This window comes from Saimiri boliviensis, chromosome 7 (assembly GCF_048565385.1).
Source record: "Saimiri boliviensis isolate mSaiBol1 chromosome 7, mSaiBol1.pri, whole genome shotgun sequence".
NCBI classification, from domain to species: Eukaryota; Metazoa; Chordata; class Mammalia; order Primates; family Cebidae; genus Saimiri; species Saimiri boliviensis.
The window spans coordinates 126,485,907-126,502,166 of record NC_133455.1 but is presented as its reverse complement, the minus strand read 5'-3'; the positions used below and the strand labels follow the sequence as shown (position 1 = coordinate 126,502,166).

General features: G+C 50.5%; 1 protein-coding gene across 1 annotated transcript in view; it reads right to left on the bottom strand.

The window, feature by feature from the left end:
- Window positions 1-276: 276 nt before the first annotated feature.
- CD4 (CD4 molecule) overlaps window positions 277-16,260 on the bottom strand; it is a 37,140-nt gene continuing 21,156 nt past the window's right edge. The window contains exons 4-10 of the mRNA XM_003944856.4: window positions 6,843-7,001; window positions 6,127-6,357; window positions 4,751-5,098; window positions 3,788-3,988; window positions 2,814-2,935; window positions 2,457-2,524; window positions 277-1,838 (exon numbers count right to left, since the gene is read on the bottom strand). Of these exons, the coding sequence (XP_003944905.1) occupies window positions 1,808-1,838; window positions 2,457-2,524; window positions 2,814-2,935; window positions 3,788-3,988; window positions 4,751-5,098; window positions 6,127-6,357; window positions 6,843-7,001 (1,160 nt within the window). The 3' untranslated portion in view covers window positions 277-1,807. The remainder of the gene's footprint in view (window positions 1,839-2,456; window positions 2,525-2,813; window positions 2,936-3,787; window positions 3,989-4,750; window positions 5,099-6,126; window positions 6,358-6,842; window positions 7,002-16,260) is intronic.

The following is a 16,260-nucleotide window of genomic DNA, read 5'->3' as shown; positions in this document are numbered from 1 at the left end:
GCATATCACACACGTGTAATTACAGAGTCTCAGCCTCACACACACACGCACAGGCCCACGTAGAGCCTTTTGGGGTGTGGAGGTGGGCAGCCAGCCTTCACAGAATGTTTCCCTCTCCAGGGAAACTTCATCTCCTTCCTGGGACACACTCTGCAGGCAACTCTACTCTGGGTCCCACCCCAAAGACCAAAAGATTCCTGGTCTCCAGAGAAGGGCCCTCTTTCTCTTTCTCTCTCTCTCTCTCTCTCTCTCTCTCTCTCTCTCACACACACACACACACACACACGAAGAGCATCTTCTTTATATTAAGTTTATTGTATTTTTCTTTCAGCTCAGGGGAGCAGGGGTGGAGAGTGGGTACAAATGCGGAGTAAGCAAATTGGGAGCCCCAGCAGCAATAGGGTGGTCTTCCTGGAAGAGGCAGGCTTTAAAGATAGGAGGAGAAGGAAAGAGGGAAAAGGAGTTGAGACTGAGGGAAGGAAGAGAGGGTAGGAAGAGAGGGGATCCTGAGCAAAATGGACCAACAAGAGGAAGAAGATTTGTAACCCTGATTTCCCTGTGTCCTGAATGGTCTTGGAGGAGGGTAAAGAGGGGCGTGGGGCAGGCACAGAGGCTGGCACAATCATCTTTGTGGTCCCTCAGAGGGTTCTCTCTCAGGCTAGCCACCCCATCTCCCAGCAAAGCTCACTTCCAGAAGGTTCTGCAAAGGGTGAGTGGCTGGTCACTGGGCATTCTCTCCCACAGGGCCTGTGCTCCCAGCCTCCACTCTGATCAGGAGAGCCAAAGGCTTTGTCCTCTGGTAACAGGACTCTGCCACCAGAAGGTGATGAAGGAGAGATTTTAGACAGGGAAGCCTTCACCCATGCTCATAAACTCTCTGAGATGGGCCTTCCCATGGGTGCTGTGCTCCTGTGAACCCAAAAGTACTCACTGAGTACCCACCACTAGCCACTGCTGAGAGCCATGTAGCATTTGTCCCTGCATTCGAGAGGCAGCAGTGGAACTTGGGACAAGGGGCCTGGGTTAGTCCCAACTCCAGCATTTGTATGATCTTGGGTAATCAATCACCTAGCCTCTCCAAGTTCTGGTTCTGGTCTATAAACTGGAGATGATCGCTTTCGTTCTGTTACTGCCAGCCCTGTAGGGTTTTTATAAGTCTCAAAGAGACAGAGGATGTGAAACATCTCTTGTGGCTGTTTACAGGGGGATATGTCCAGAGGGGCCGTTTGTGCAAGGTCAGGATGTGAGTCTGTGGCCCTGCCCACATAGGGTGAGAGGCGGGCGGCATGGGGTGGGAGGTGCTGGCTGTCAGAAACCTTTGGATCTGCATCTGACCTTGACTGGCTTGGCTGTGTGATTCTGTGCAAGTTCCTGCCCTCTGTGGTCCCAGGGTCCTGTCCTGTAAAACAACAGTCCCGGGTTCCATGCTTCCAGACACCCAGCCTCAACCCTCCATGCCAGGCAGGACTGGCCCTGGACACTCCCCTGGGATCCAAATGAGCAGTGGGGAGAGGGTCAGAGAGAAATAATGAGAGAAGAGCTAGGGCTTGAAGGGAAAGGAAATGGGGGAAGAATGGTGTGATTAAGCCTCTGGAAAATTGAGAGCAACACTCAACCGATAAAACTGGGGCCTAACCCAGGGGTTGGGAATAGACGAGAAGAAACTGAGAAATTGTGGAGGAGGAGAACAGGAGGCCAGAGGCCTGGGATCTGCTACATTCATCTGGTCCGCAGGCCATGAGCCCAATGGGAAACGTGGGGCAGACCCCTGGGGAGGCTGCGAGTGGGATCTCTCGGGCCTCATGCCTCAAATGGGGCTACATGTCTTCTGAAACCGGCTGCAGGAACAAAGAAGGGGAGGAGGTCTGTCCCCAGTGCAACCCCTTTGTGTTCTAACACTTCCATGGCTTTTCTTTTCCAACGCACTGCTAGCCTCTGGACCACAGCTGCAGAATGAGTCCAGAAAGGCCCTGGCCTGCTGCTCCTTCAGCTGCCCTCCCACTCCTGCCTCCTTCCTAGCTCCTGCCCATCTTTTCCCACCCCTCCATCCTCTCCACCACACCCGTTCAGCCCCCATCTCCTCACCTCCACATCCCCACCTCTCCCTCCTCAACTCCTTCCTCCTCTCCATCCTCCCTTCCTGCCCCGTTTGCTCTCTTTCCTCCCCCTCCCCTCTCCCTCGCTCCCCTCTCCCTCCCTCCCCTCCCCCCTCCCCTCTCCTCCCTCCCTCCCCTCCCCCTCCCCCTCCCCCCCTCCCCCTCCCTCTCTCCCCTCCCCCTCCCCTCCCTCCCCTCCCCCTCCCTCCCTCCCCTCCCCCTCCCCTCCCCCTCCCTCCCCTCCACCTCCCCTCCCCCTCCCTCCCCTCCCCCTCCCCTCTCCCTCTCTCCCCTCCCCCTCCCCTCTCCCTCCCTCCCCTTCCCCAATCCTTCCCCCAACCCCTCCTCCCAGACCCTTACTGGGGGCACTGGCAGGTCTTCTTCTCACTGAGGAGTCTCTTGATCTGAGACATCCGCTCTGCTTGACGCTGTCCAGGGACAAGGAAGGGAGTCATGAGGGTCCCTGGCCTCCAGAAGGGAGGTGCCCCTTGGTGGGGGTGTGGGGGAAGCTGGGAGAGGAGAAGCAGTTGCCTGGCTCAGGCTATCTGTCCTGGAATTAACTCTCTGCTCCTTCCTGTCTCTCCCTTGAGAGGGATCTGGGACAGCAGCAAGGGAACTTAGGGGTGGGCAGAGGAAGCCAGGCAAGGATCTCCTGGTACGGGACTCAGGGGATTGAGGGTTGAGGGCCCTGTGGGGACCCGGTGTGAGGTCACTCACCCTTCGATGCCGGCACCTGACACAGAGGAAGATGCCTAGCCCAGTAAAAGCCAGGAGGCCCGCGACACCCCCCAGCACAATCAGGACCATTGGCTGTACCGGGGGAGACCGTGTGGGCAGAGCTGCAGAGGGAGAAATGTGCTCAGTGCACCAGCCTCCTCTGGGAAGCAGGGGACTGCCCCCCAACTCCTCCGCACCTATTTTGGGTTTGATCCCGGGGTTGGGAGAGAGGGTTGGGGTGCCTGGGGGCTCTCAAAGGCTGCCAGGGCTGGGGAAGTGGTTTTATGTTTTAGAGACCATGGGTCACTCTGGAGATGAAACAGTGGCCCAAACCCTGGGGTGTGTGTGTGTGTATGTGTAAGTGAGTGTGAATGTGTGAGTGCATGTGTGTGTGTATATGTGTGTCTGAGAGTGTGTGAGTGTGCATGAGAGTGTGGGTGTGGGTAGGAGTATGTTCGTAAATGTGTGTGAGTGTATGTGTGTGTGAGTGTGAGTGCATGTGTGCGTGAGTGCATGTGAGTACATGGATGTGAGTGTGGGTGTGGATATGTGTATGCATGTGTCTGTGTAAGTGCATGTAAGTGTGACTGTGTGATGTGTGTGTATGACTGTGTGTGACAGTGTGTGTGACAGTGCATGTGGATGAGAATGCATACTTGAGTGTGTGAGTGTGTGTGTATGTGTGTGTGTCTGGATTTGGAGAAAAGCCAGGAGCCAGGGAGGGGGCTCTTGGTCGGGTGGGCCCCATTCCTCGGCTGGAGACCTGAGGGAGTGGGAACTTGCAAAATTGCAGTTGGCAGCCTAGAGCCCAGGACCACACCCCACCACACCTCATCACTTCTATGCCTCCAGGACACCACACCCATAACCCCCCAACTCAGGCATTGGGAGGCTGGAACACTGGGATGGTCTCTGCCAACCACAGGAAGGTCCCGCAGGGCAGGAGGCAGAGGCCACGGAACCTGGGTCCTTACCCTCGAACTTGGATTCCAGCAGGACCTGTCCTGAGTCACTCAGCAGACACTGCCACGCACCCGGCTCAGGGTTCAGCACCCACACCGCCTTCTCCCGCTTTGAGACCTTTGCCTCCTGGTTCTCCAGTTTCAAGCTCAGCATCAGCTTAGGGGAGGTGGGTCCCCACACCTCACAGGTCAAATTGTTCTGGAGCTGAGTCACTGCAGAGGAAGGAGAGGCTGAGATTGCAAGCCTGGGTCTCTGGGTCCCCAGCACCTTCAAGCTCTAAGAAGATTCAGTAGAACAAGTAAAATGATACTCTACATGAGCGGCCTTCTTTTCGCCTTTTAGAGCAGGTTTTCATGCAGTCGTATGAGGAAAAACAGCGTTTGGGGTCCAGTGGTATTGGATTTGAATCCCAGCTCCACTGCTTAGCAGCTGTGTGTCTCCGGACAAGTGACTTAACAATCTGCACCCGCCAGTAGTTAAAGGCTTGCATACATGTAAAGTGTTTGGATGGGGCCTGGCACGTGCTAAGCAACAATTCTTAGCTGTTATTATGTCTGAAGTTCTTACGATGGTAAGGAGATAAGGAAGCCAGAAACTCAATTTGGAGCTTGACATTGTCATCATTACTATCGTACAGAGAACAGATTTCATTATCCTTATTAGACAGGTCAGGAAGCAGGCCGGAAGTGGGAGGGGGCTTAGCCAGGGTGACAAAGGGTTGGTCACAGGCAGAACTGAAACCCTGGTTCTTCGCCCAAGTGCTTTGGGGATCTTCAGTGAAGCCAGCCCCAAGCTGGCTCATGGAGGTGGCAGTTCAAAACCAGCCCCAAACCCAGAGGGCCCTCCCTCACTTCATCCAGGTGACCAGGGCCTAGGCATCCCCTCCTGGGGGCCTGGCCTGCCTTGGAAGGAGCCCTGGGCCAGGCCCCTCCACCTCCTTCCTTTACCCTCCCCTCCCTGGCCTGGCCCCTCACCTCTCATCACTACGAGGTTCACTTCCTGATGCAACTTTCCCGTTTTCCCTTTAAGAGCCAGGGTGAAGTTTCCAGAGCCAGCATACTGAGGCAAGGCCTGGGCCAGGGTGAGGTGAAGCGGAAGCTTCTTGCCCATCCTGAGCTTGGGGTCCTGGGTAACCAATTTTACATACACCTCCTGCTTCGTCAGGTTGAAGGTGATCCAGGACTTGGAGGAGGAAGCCCTCTCAGCCTGCCAGCACAGCTCGCCACTGCCCGTCAGCGTTTCAGCCGCGAAGGCGAGTGGGAAGGAGAACTCCACCTGTTCCCCCTCCTTCTTATACACTGTGCTGGAGGCCTGCTGGAAAGCTGGAGGTGGGAAGGGAGAGACCCTGGGTGAGGAGACAGGAAGATAAGGGTGCACACGTGGAGTCGGCATGCGGGGGCGGCAGAGCGATGGAAAAGGACCAGGTGGCCCAGACACCCACCTCATCATTTCAGATACTTCGGTTCCCTCCTGCCTCTCCAGCCTTCTCTCCGCTCTTCCACCCAGCGTTTTCCTACAGCAGACCACCTCCCTCCTCCCTGAAGCCATCACAGAACAGCCCAGCCACAGGGGATCCTCGCTGTCTTCAGGATTCCTGGACACAGAGGCCATTTGGCCTCCACTCCTTCGGGGCTTAATTCACCACCCTTCACCACGTAAGAGCGAACACTTAACTCGGGCTCACTGTGTGCCAGGCACCGCCATCAGTACTCACCGTAATACAACAAGGTGACCGCTATGCCACTTAACATTAGCCTCATTTCACAGAGGCCAAAACCAAGGCACAGAGAGGTTCAGTAACTCACCCAAGGTCACATGGTGGTGGCAGACCAGGATTTCAGTCAGGGTCCATGCACTAAATTGGCACACTACACTACCTTATGTCACGTAAGCACCCAGGGGGACAGGATCTGGGGTGGGACCTTGATCTCCTCACAGTGCCTGGCTCAGGGGTTCAGAGGTGCAACATAGAACCTCATCAGGGCTGGCTGGCTGGTGTTAGTGTCCCTGAGTAAATGGATTTGCCAACTTGGTAGGGGTGGGGAGCTGAGGCGACAAAGAAAATGAGCGCGCTGACACTCTACCTTTGGGGCCTCCAGGAGCGTCTGGGGCCTCTCGCATCCTTATCTTCCCCAGCCCTTCCTTTCTCCATGTCCACCACACTGAGGGGTGGCTGTCAATCCACCCCCTGGGGACAAGGGCCCCAGTGAGTCCCTCAAGACAGACCTCAGCTCTAGGGGACCTAGCCTTTGCCACTCTGACCTCCCAGCACCAGACCCAGAAGCAGAAGGAGGGCCTGTGTCAGCCCCCGGGGCAGGGAGGAGACTGCGGGGAGAGGGGCTTCCCTTACCTAGTACCACGATGTTTATTTCGAACACCAGCTCCAGGTGCTGGAAGACGGTGCATTTCCAGGTGCCACTATCCGGGATCCCCAGCTGAGACACGGAAAGGGTCTTCCTCCCCCGTATCCTTTTACCCCTGGGACTTGTGCATTCCACTGAGGGACTACTACCAGGGGGGCTCTCCAAGGTCAGGGTCAGGCTCTGCCCCTGAAGCAGGTGGGTGTCAGGGTTGGCAGTCACTGTGGAGGGAACAGGCCAGCTGTGTCACACACATATCATCCCCAAGGGGAAGGGCAGAGGACAGGAGACCAAGATCACGTCTCCATTATCCCCGTCCGGACATCATCTGCCTCCCAGCACCCAGCTGCCCACCCCCAGCCAAGATAGGGTTTCCCTCTCCCCTCCTCTCTGTCTTCTTTCCTTCTCTCCTCTCATCCTCTCTTCCCCAGTCTCTCTCCTTCCTTCCCTTGTTTCCTTCCCTTTTCTTTTCTCTTCTCTTCTCTTTTCTTTTTTCTTTTTTCCCAAGGCCTCTTCCCTCCTCCGCCCCACGACCATCCCCCACCTGATCAAGGAGGGTTCGAAGAGATTTGGAGGCCAGTTTAGCGGCCTGGCCCTCTGGGGCCTGCTGCAGTATCACCAGCTCAGGCTGGATTGGTGCAGGGGCAGAAGCAGCGGGGAAGGGAGCCAGGCGGGAGGTATCCTCATCCCCACCTGCCCCACTCACATCCAAACACCTGCAATTCCACCTCCTCCTTCTTGCTCTCCACTTCACAGATGTAAGTCTCTGAGTCTTCTATCCGAGCATCCTTGATGAGCAGGGGAAAGGATCCTCGGTCCCAAGAGCTTTTCTTTGAGTCAATGCGATCGGTCAGCTTGGATTGACCTGGAAGTAGGAGACATACGGGGAAGGCTGAGGCTCTTCTGATCTCAGATGCTAATTTCCTGCAACATCTGCTCCTCGTTCTAATTGAGAACTCCAGTTTGGCAAGGAGGTCCCATCATATCCGTTTAGCTGGCTGGGACAGTAGCTCACAATTACAAATAAAATCATATCCTTATTTGGAGAGCACTAACTCCTACAAGCCAAACATTTTACAGGCATCATCTCCGCAATCTCCACAATAAATTTCAAGAAATAGATACTGTCAACACTGTTTTGCTTATTTTGCAGATGGAGAAACTGACACTCAGAGAGATTAGGTAATTGCCCAACTCTCACACATCGTAGGAGAGTAAACCAGCACAATTTCTTTGGAGGGTAATTTGTAATACGTATCAGAATTACAAATGCGTATACAAAACCAAATGTCCACCAATAAAGAATAGATTAAATAAACTGGGCGCAGTGGCTCACACCTGTAATCCCAGGACTTTGGGAGGCTGAGGCAGGTGGATCACCTGAGGTCAGGAGTTCAAGACTAGCCTGGCCAACATGGTGAAGCCCCATCTCTACTAAAAATACAAAAATTAGCTGGGAGTGGTGGCTTGAACCCGGGAGGGAGAGACTGCAGTGAGCTGAGACCTCGCACTGCATTGCAGCCTGGGCCACAGAGCGAGACTCCGTCTAAACAAAAAAAGAATAGGTTAAATTGATCATAGCTCACCCATTCAGTGGATTGCTGTGTAGCCATAAGAGAATGAGGAAGTGCTTTTTATACTGATTTGGAACCATATTTAAGAAACATCATTAACTGAATAAAGCAAGATATTAAACAGTCTACTATTTGTTTTTAAAACAGGAAAATATATGCCTTGTGTATGAAAAGAATATTTCTAGAATTAAACATAAGAAAATGAGGTCATTAAGGCCAGGTGCAGTGGCTCACGCCTGTAATCCTAATACATAGGGAGGCCGAGGTGAGCGGATCTCAAGGTCAGGTGTTCAAGACCAGCCTGGCCATGATGGTGAAACCCCCATCTCTACTAAAAAAAAAAAAACCCGGGCGCGGTGGCTCAAGCCTGTAATCCCAGCACTTTGGGAGGCCGAGGCGGGTGGATCACAAGGTCAAGAGATCGAGACCATCCTGGTCAACATGGTGAAACCCCGTCTCTACTAAAAATACTAAAAATGAGCTGGGCATGGTGGCACGTGCCTGTAATCCCAGCTACTCGGGAGGCTGAGGCAGGAGAATTGCCTGAACCCAGGAGACGGAGGTTGCGGTGAGCCGAGATCGCGCCATTGCACTCCATCCTGGGTAACAAGAGCGAAACTCCATCTCAAAAAAAAAAAAAAAAAAAAAAAAAGACAAAAAGTAGCCACGCATGGTGGCGGGTGCCTGTAATCCCAGCTACTCGGGAGTCTGAGGCAGGCAAATCACTTGAACCCAGAGGCAGAGGTTGCAGAGAGCCAAGATCATGCCACTGCACTCCAGCCTGGGTGACAGAGCAAGACTCCATCTCAAAAAAAAAAAAAAGAAAAAAAGAAAAAAAGAAAATGAGGCCAGGCGTGGTGGAAATATCTCATCCCAACTTTCTGAAAGATCGAGGTGGAAGGATCGTTTGAGCCCAGGAGTTTGAGACCAGCCTGTACAACATGTCAAAACCCCATCTCTGAAAAAAATATATATATATTTTAATCAGCCATCTTGGGAGGCTGAGGTTGGAGGATCACCTGACAAAGGTTGCCGTGAAACAAATGAGATGGCACAACTGCACTCCAGTCTGGGTGACAGAGTGAGATTCTGTCTCAAAAAAAAAAAAATGGCTGCAGTGGAGGTTGGAGGTGCATGCCAGTAGCCCCAGCTACTGTGAAGGTGCATGCCAGTAACTGGCTGTGGAAGTGCATGCCAGTAGCCCCAGCTACACCAGAGGCTGAGGTAGGAGGATCACCTGACCCAGGAGGTCAAGGCTGCAGTGAGCTATGATCATGCCACTGTACTCCACACTGGGCAACAGAATGAGATCTTGTTTAAAAAAAAAAAGAACTGGGAGGCTGAGGCACAAGAATCGCTTGAGCCTGGGAGGCGGACTTTGCAGTTAGCTGAGACTGTACCACTGCACTACAGCCTGGGTGACAGAGTGAGACTCTGTTTCAAAACACACACACACACACACACACACACACAGAGATAACCTTGGTTGCCTCTGGGAAGACGAAGTGAATACTCATGTAATAGGTGTAGGAAGAAAGCTATTCACTATATGACCATTGCTTCCTTTTTTTTTTTTTTTTTTTAATGGAGTCGAGTGGCTCAATCTCGGTTTACTGTAACCTCCGCCTCCTGGGTTCAAGGGATTCTGCTGCCTTAGCCTTTGGAGTAGGTGGGATTACAGGTGTGCACTACCACATCTGGCTAATTTTTGCATTTTTAGTAGAGACAAGTTTTGCCACGTTGCCCAGGCTGGTCTCTAACTCCTGAGCTCAAGCAATCTGCCCACCTCAGCCTCCCAAATTGCTGGCAGTGCAGGTGTAAGCCACTTTTCTGCCTTTTGAATTTTGACTCCCCTAAATGGTGGAGCTAGGATTAAAATGCAGCCTGTCAGGAGTTGGGACCAACCTGGACAGCAAATTGAGGCCCTCATGTCTATATCTGTATCTGTATCTGTATCTATATCTATATCTATATCGATAGATATTTATTTTTTATTTTTTATTTTTTGTTTTGAAACGGAGTTTCGCTCTTGTTACCCAGGCTGGAGTGCAATGGCGCGATCTCGGCTCACCGCAACCTCCGCCTCCTGGGCTCAGGCAATTCTCCTGCCTCAGCCTCCTGAGTAGCTGGGATTACAGGCACGCGCCACCATGCCCAGCTAATTTTTTGTATTTTTAGTAGAGACGGGGTTTCACCATGTTGACCAGGATGGTCTCGATCTCTCAACCTCGTGATCCACCCGCCTCGGCCTCCCAAAGTGCTGGGATTACAGGCTTGAGCCACCGCGCCCGGCCAGATTTATTTTTTTAATTAGCTGGCTGTGGTGGCACATGCCTGTAATCCCAGCTACTTGGGAGGCCGAGGCAGGCTGATCGCTTGAGCCCAGGAGTTCAAAGTTACAGTGAGCTGATCGTGACACTGAACTCCAGCCTGGGCAACAGAGTGAGACCTCATCTTAAAAAAAAAAAGAAATTTTTGGCTGGGCGCAGTGGCTCATGCCTGAAATCCCAGCACTTTGGGAAGCCGAGGTGGTGAATCACTTGAGGTCAGGAGTTCTAGACCAGCCTGGCCAACGTGGTGAAACCCAGTCTCTACAAAAAACAAACACACAAACAAAAACATTAGCGCATGCCTATCATCTCAGCTACTCAGGAGGCTGAGCGGGGAGAATTGCTTGAACCCGGAAAGCAAAGTTTGCAGTGAGCTGAGGTCATGCCACTGCACTCCAGCCTGGGAGACAGAGTGAGACTCTGTCTCAAAAAAAGAAAAAAGTTTAAAAAGTAAAAATAATTTGGGCTGTTTCACTATGCAATGCTATCTCTGGAAGGTTCTTCTGGCATAGGTATGTGTCTCCTTTGGCCTCCTCTTGTGAAATCTAACAGCCATCACCAAGGGAAACTTCTCTTTAGCTACCCATTTTCTGGGTGCAGTGGCAGCTCCAGAATCCCTGTTGAAGAGGGCTTTAGAAGCTAAATTTACATAGCCAACACTTCTGTTTCATTTTATTTTTACTTAGAATGTATATTTGGAGGCCGGGCGTGGTGGCTCATGCCTGTAATCCAAGCACTTTGGAGGCCAAGGCGGGCGGATCACCTGAGGTCGGGAGTTCAAGACCAGCCTGACCAACATGGTGAAACCCTGTCTTCATAAAAAAAAAAAAAAAAAAAAAAAAAAAGTATATTTGGAGGAGTGAGGAAAAGATGGGTCAGATTAAAGCCTCTCACCCAGCTTGGCACTGCCCCTGCCCTCCTGAGATGCCCAGGCCCTCTCCCTCCTTCTGCCTTGGTGTGGGAGCCTGGATACCACCTCAGCCACTTGCTCTCCTTTCTCTCCTCTTCCCCACCCCCTACACAGTCCTCTTCTCCACTGCTCAGCTCCCCTGTCCAGGATCCCCTTCCAGACAACCTCGCAGCCAGGGCACACAGCTGCCCCAAGCTTCCCCGGAGCATGGTGGGCGCCCAATCCACCCACCCCACCCCCAGCTTCACACTTTTTTTTTTTTTTTTTAAGACAGAGTCTCGCTCTGTCGCCCAAGCTGGAGTGTAGTGGCACAATCTCAGCTCACTGCAACCTCCACCTTCCAGGTTCAAGCAATTCTCCTGCCTCAGCCTCCTGAGTAGCTGGGACTACAGGCGTGCACCATCACACCCAGCTAATTTTTGTATTTTTAATAGAGATGGGGTTTCACTATGTTGGCCAGGATGGTATCGATCTCTTGACCTCGTGATCTGCCTGCCTTGGCCTCCCAAAGTGCTGGGATTACAGGTGTAAGCCACCATGCCCAGCCCACACTTTTTAAAAATGTCCCTACTCAAGACAACTTGTACCCAACCTCCCCTTTTATTTGTTCAACCTTCCATGGTCCCTGCCCTCCTTGCTATCTCCCCTGGATCTACACTCTGTTTCTTTGTTTGTTTGTTTGTTTGTTTGAGACGGAGTTTCTCTCTTGTTACCCAGGCTGGAGTGCAGTGGCGCGATCTCGGCTCACCGCAACCTCCGCCTCCTGGGTTCAGGCAATTCTCCTGCCTCAGCCTCCTGAGTAGCTGGGATGACAGGCACGCGCCACCATGCCCAGCTGATTTTTTGTATTTTTAGTAGAGACGGGGTTTCACCATGTTGACCAGGATGGTCTCGATCTCTCAACCTCGTGATCCGCCCGCCTCGGCCTCCCAAAGTGCTGGGATTACAGGCTTGAGCCACCGCGCCCGGCCTTTCTACACTGTTTTAATTCACCAGCTTATCCTGAAATTCAACTACATTCCTTTCACAATTCCTTTACCAAACTTCTTCAAAGCGTGGCCTTCTCTGCTTCTGCCCTGTTTCCTCCTCTTTTGCTCCTCTCTTCCATTTCTAAGTATGATTGGTTTTTATTCATCTTGAACTCTTGCTCTGACATCTCCATTCAGATGTTGTCCCAGACTCTGTCTTCGGCCCTCTTCCCCATTTCTACAGATATTCTAAATTCTACCGCATGCCCAATCAGCTCCGCAGATGGTGGCTAAGTTGTTACTGCCAGCCCCTGACGCCTCTCCTCAATTCTAGGCATACACTTCCAATGGTCCAAGAGATAAGTTTATGTTAGGATCCTGCCATCACCCCAAATGCAACTGCTTCAAAATGAAATGTATCACCCTCCTTACAAAATGACTCTGCCTCCTCGCTTCCCTTTTTCTCTTAAGAAGAAAACCGAGACCCACTTGTCCATGCCGTCCCATAACTTTCAAAAAGCTATGCCAAGATAATATGAAAGGTCTAAGCATATGGGTGAGTCTGGGACAAATTCATGGGACAACCAGCACTGAATGAAGACTTAAAAGAGGTATAGGCCTGTGGCCCGGCACAGTGGCTGACGCCAGTAATCTCAGCACTTTTGAGAGACTGAGATGGGCAGATCAGCTGAAGTCAGGAGTTCAAGATCAGCCTGGCCAATGTGGTGAAACCCTGTCTCTACTAAAAATACAAAAAACAGCTGGGAATGGTGGCACTTGCCTATAATCCCAGCTATTTGGGGGGCTGAGGCAGGAGAATCCCTTGAACCCAGGAGAGGAAGGTTGCACCACTGAACTCTAGCCTGAGTGGAGCAAGGTGGGAGGGAGAGAGACTCTGTCAAAGAAAAAAAAAAAAAGGAGGCCGGGCGCGGTGGCTCAAGCCTGTAATCTCAGCACTTTGGGAGGCCGAGACGGGTGGATCACGAGGTCGAGAGATCGAGACCATCCTGGTCAACATGGTGAAACCCCGTCTCTACTAAAAATACAAAAAACTAGCTGGGCATGGTGGCGCGTGCCTGTAATCCCAGCTACTCAGGAGGCTGAGGCAGGAGAATTGCCTAAACCCAGAAGGCGGAGGTTGCGGTGAGCCGAGATCGCGCCATTGCACTCCAGCCTGGGTAACAAGAGCGAAACTCGGTCTCAAAAAAAAAAAAAGTTACAGGTAATGGACTAGAGGAGTGGGGGGCAGCAAGGACATTCCAGGAAGGGGGGAAAGCTCTAGAGAGACAGCACAGGCAAGCTGTGGGGAACCCTCCTGGGTGCAGACGTTTCCACTGGGAAACTGTGCGCAGCGGCGCTGAGAGGGTGAACGTCCTGCAGAGGCTTCTAGGCTTAGTCTAATGGGCTAGGGCGTGGCTAGGGCATGGCATATGCCTTTGCTTTTATGGCTTTGGAAGGTAATGCTGAGCAGGAGGAAGGGAAATCCAAGTAGAAAGCCTAGTAGCAGACCAAATTACCCGGAAGCTCACTGTAATCCAGGCGGGAGGTATGTGGGCCTTGGCTGGTTGATGGTGGCATTCCCATGAGAACAAAGAAGAGGATGAAACTAAAACACTTTTTTTTGGGGGGGACAGGGTCTCACTCTGTCACCCAGGCTGGAGTGCAGTGGTGCAACATCCGCCTCCTGGGCTCAAGCAACCCCCCCACCTTAGCCCCCCAAGTAGCCGGGACTACAAGCGTGTGCCGCCACGCCCAGCTAACTTTTGTGTTTTTTGTAGAACTGGGGTATCACCATGTTGCCCAGCCTGGTCTTGAACTCCTGAAGTGAAGTGATCCACCTGCCTCAGCCTCCCAAAGTGCTAGGATTACAGGTGCGAGCCAGCATGCCCAGCCCAAAATGGGAAAACAGGGATTGAAGTAGAGAAAAAAACATGACTCTGTGTTTCAGAAATTGCAGGAGGAAGGAGGGTGATACTATCATTGTTAGAAATCGGGAAGTTGGTGCATTGGAACCAAATCATTTTCTGAGTGCAAAAAATAAAATAAAGTAAAATAAAATAAAAAAGAAATCTGGAAGTTGGGAAGGGTAGCTGTTCTGAAGGAAGATCAGATCCATAGAAACAGAACAAACGCATCAACACAAAAGACTTAAGAATTTTTAGAAAGTAGCACATTGTTTTAATCTCACAGGCAGTGAAAGAAATGCAAATTAAGATGATATATTTTTCAATTATAAAATTGCCCCCCCAAAAACGTTTTAAATAGTACTACTTAGTGCTGACAAGGTGTACTCAAAAAATTCATATCCTTAATTTTATTTCTGGAACTTTATCCTTAAAACAATTAATTTTAAAATGCAAATCAAATTTAGGTACAAAAACAATACTCACAGCGTTGTTAATAAAATACAATGTTAGACAAAAATGATAATGGCTATATATTAGAGGACAATTAATTTGATGGAATTCTAGGTTAGCACCAAAACCAATATTTACAAATAACTTATAATGAAATAGAAAATACTAATATATTTTTCCTTTTTTTTTTCTTTTGGAGATGGAGTCTCACTCTGTCACCCAGGCTGAAGTGTAATGGTGTGATCTCGGCTCACTGCAACCTCCGCCTCCCATGTTCAAGCAATTCTCCTGCCTCAGCTTCCCAAGTAGCTGGGACCTGGTTTCACTGTATTACCCAGGACAGTCTCCATCTCCTGACCTCATGATCCACCCGCTTCGGCCTCCCAAAGTGCTGGGATTACAGGCGTGAGCCACCACGGGAGGTATGACATGAAACTTATTATTTTGAGATAATTGTAGATTTACTTGCAGTTGTGAGAAATAATGCAGAACAATTCTACGTACCCTCTATCCGGTTTACCCTAATGGTAACATCTTGCAAAACTATAGTCCTATATTGCAACTGGGATGATGACATTGACACGATCAGGACACAACATTTCCAGCACCATAAGGTTGTTGCTTTTTATAGCCATGCCCTTCCCCCTCCCCATCCCTGAGCCCCTTAACCCCTGGCAATCACTCATCTGTTCTCCATTTCTATAATTAGTTATTTTAAGAATGTTATGTAAATGGATTAATACAGTATAGTACCTTTTGAGATTGGCTTTTTTTCACTCAGCATAATTCCCTGGAGATTCATCCAGGTTGTGGTGTGAACTGTAATTCATGCTTTTTACTGCTGAAAAGGATGTCGTGGTATCAGTCGAAGGACATCTAGATTGTTTCTAGTTGTTGGCTGTCATGAATAAAGCTGCTAGAAACATCTGTGTACAGCTTTTTGTGTGAACATAAGTCTTCATTGCTCTAGGGATAAATGCCTAGGAGTGCAATTGCTGGGTTGTTGCATGTTCCGTTTTATAAGAAACTATCAGACTATTTTCCAGAGTGGCTATGCCATTTTAGGCTCCCACCAATACTGGAAGAGTGACCCAATGTCTCCACATCCTCATCAGCATTTGGTGGTGTTCCAATATTTGATCTTAGCCATTCTGATGGGTGCAGTGACAGTTTATTGTGGTTTTATTTACATTTCCCTAATGGTTAATGATGTTGAACAACTTTTCATGTGCCGATTTGCCGACTGTGTGTCCTTTTTTGCCTATTTTCTAATCGAATTGTTTTTTTTGTTTGTTTGTTTTTCGTTTTTTGTTTTGAGTTTCAAGAGTTGTTTATATATTCTATATACTAGTCCTTTGTTGAGTATGTGGATTATGGATATATTTTCTTATATTTGGTAAACTGTCTTTTCTTCTTCTTCTTTTTAAAGACAGAGTCTAGCTGTTTTGCCAGGCAACATCTTGGCTCCCTGCAACCTCTGCCTCCCTGATTCATCAATCCTCCCACCTCAGCCTCAGCCTCCTGTATCGCTGGGACTACAGGTGCACTCCACCACACCCAGCTATTTGTGTGTGTGGGGTGTGTGTGTGTGTGTGTGTGTGTGTGTGTGTGTGTAGAGAGAGAGACAGGGTTTCATCACGTTGCCCAGGCTGTTCTCAAACTTCTGCACTGAAGTGATCAGCCTTCGTCAGCCTCCCAAAGTGCTGGCATTGCAGGGGTGAGCCACCATGCCCAGCCTCTTTTCTTCTTCTTTTCTTTCTTTCTTTCTTTCTTTTTTTTTTTTTTTTTTTTTGAGACAGAGTTTCACTCTTGTTCCCCAGGCTGGAGTGCAATGGCAAGATCTCAGCTCATTGCAACCTCTGCCTGTCCCAGGTTCAGATAATTTTCCTGTCTCAGCCTCTCGAGTAGCTGGGATTACAGGTGTTCACCACCACACCCGGCTAATTTTTGTATTTTTAGTAGATATAGGGTTTCACCATATTGGC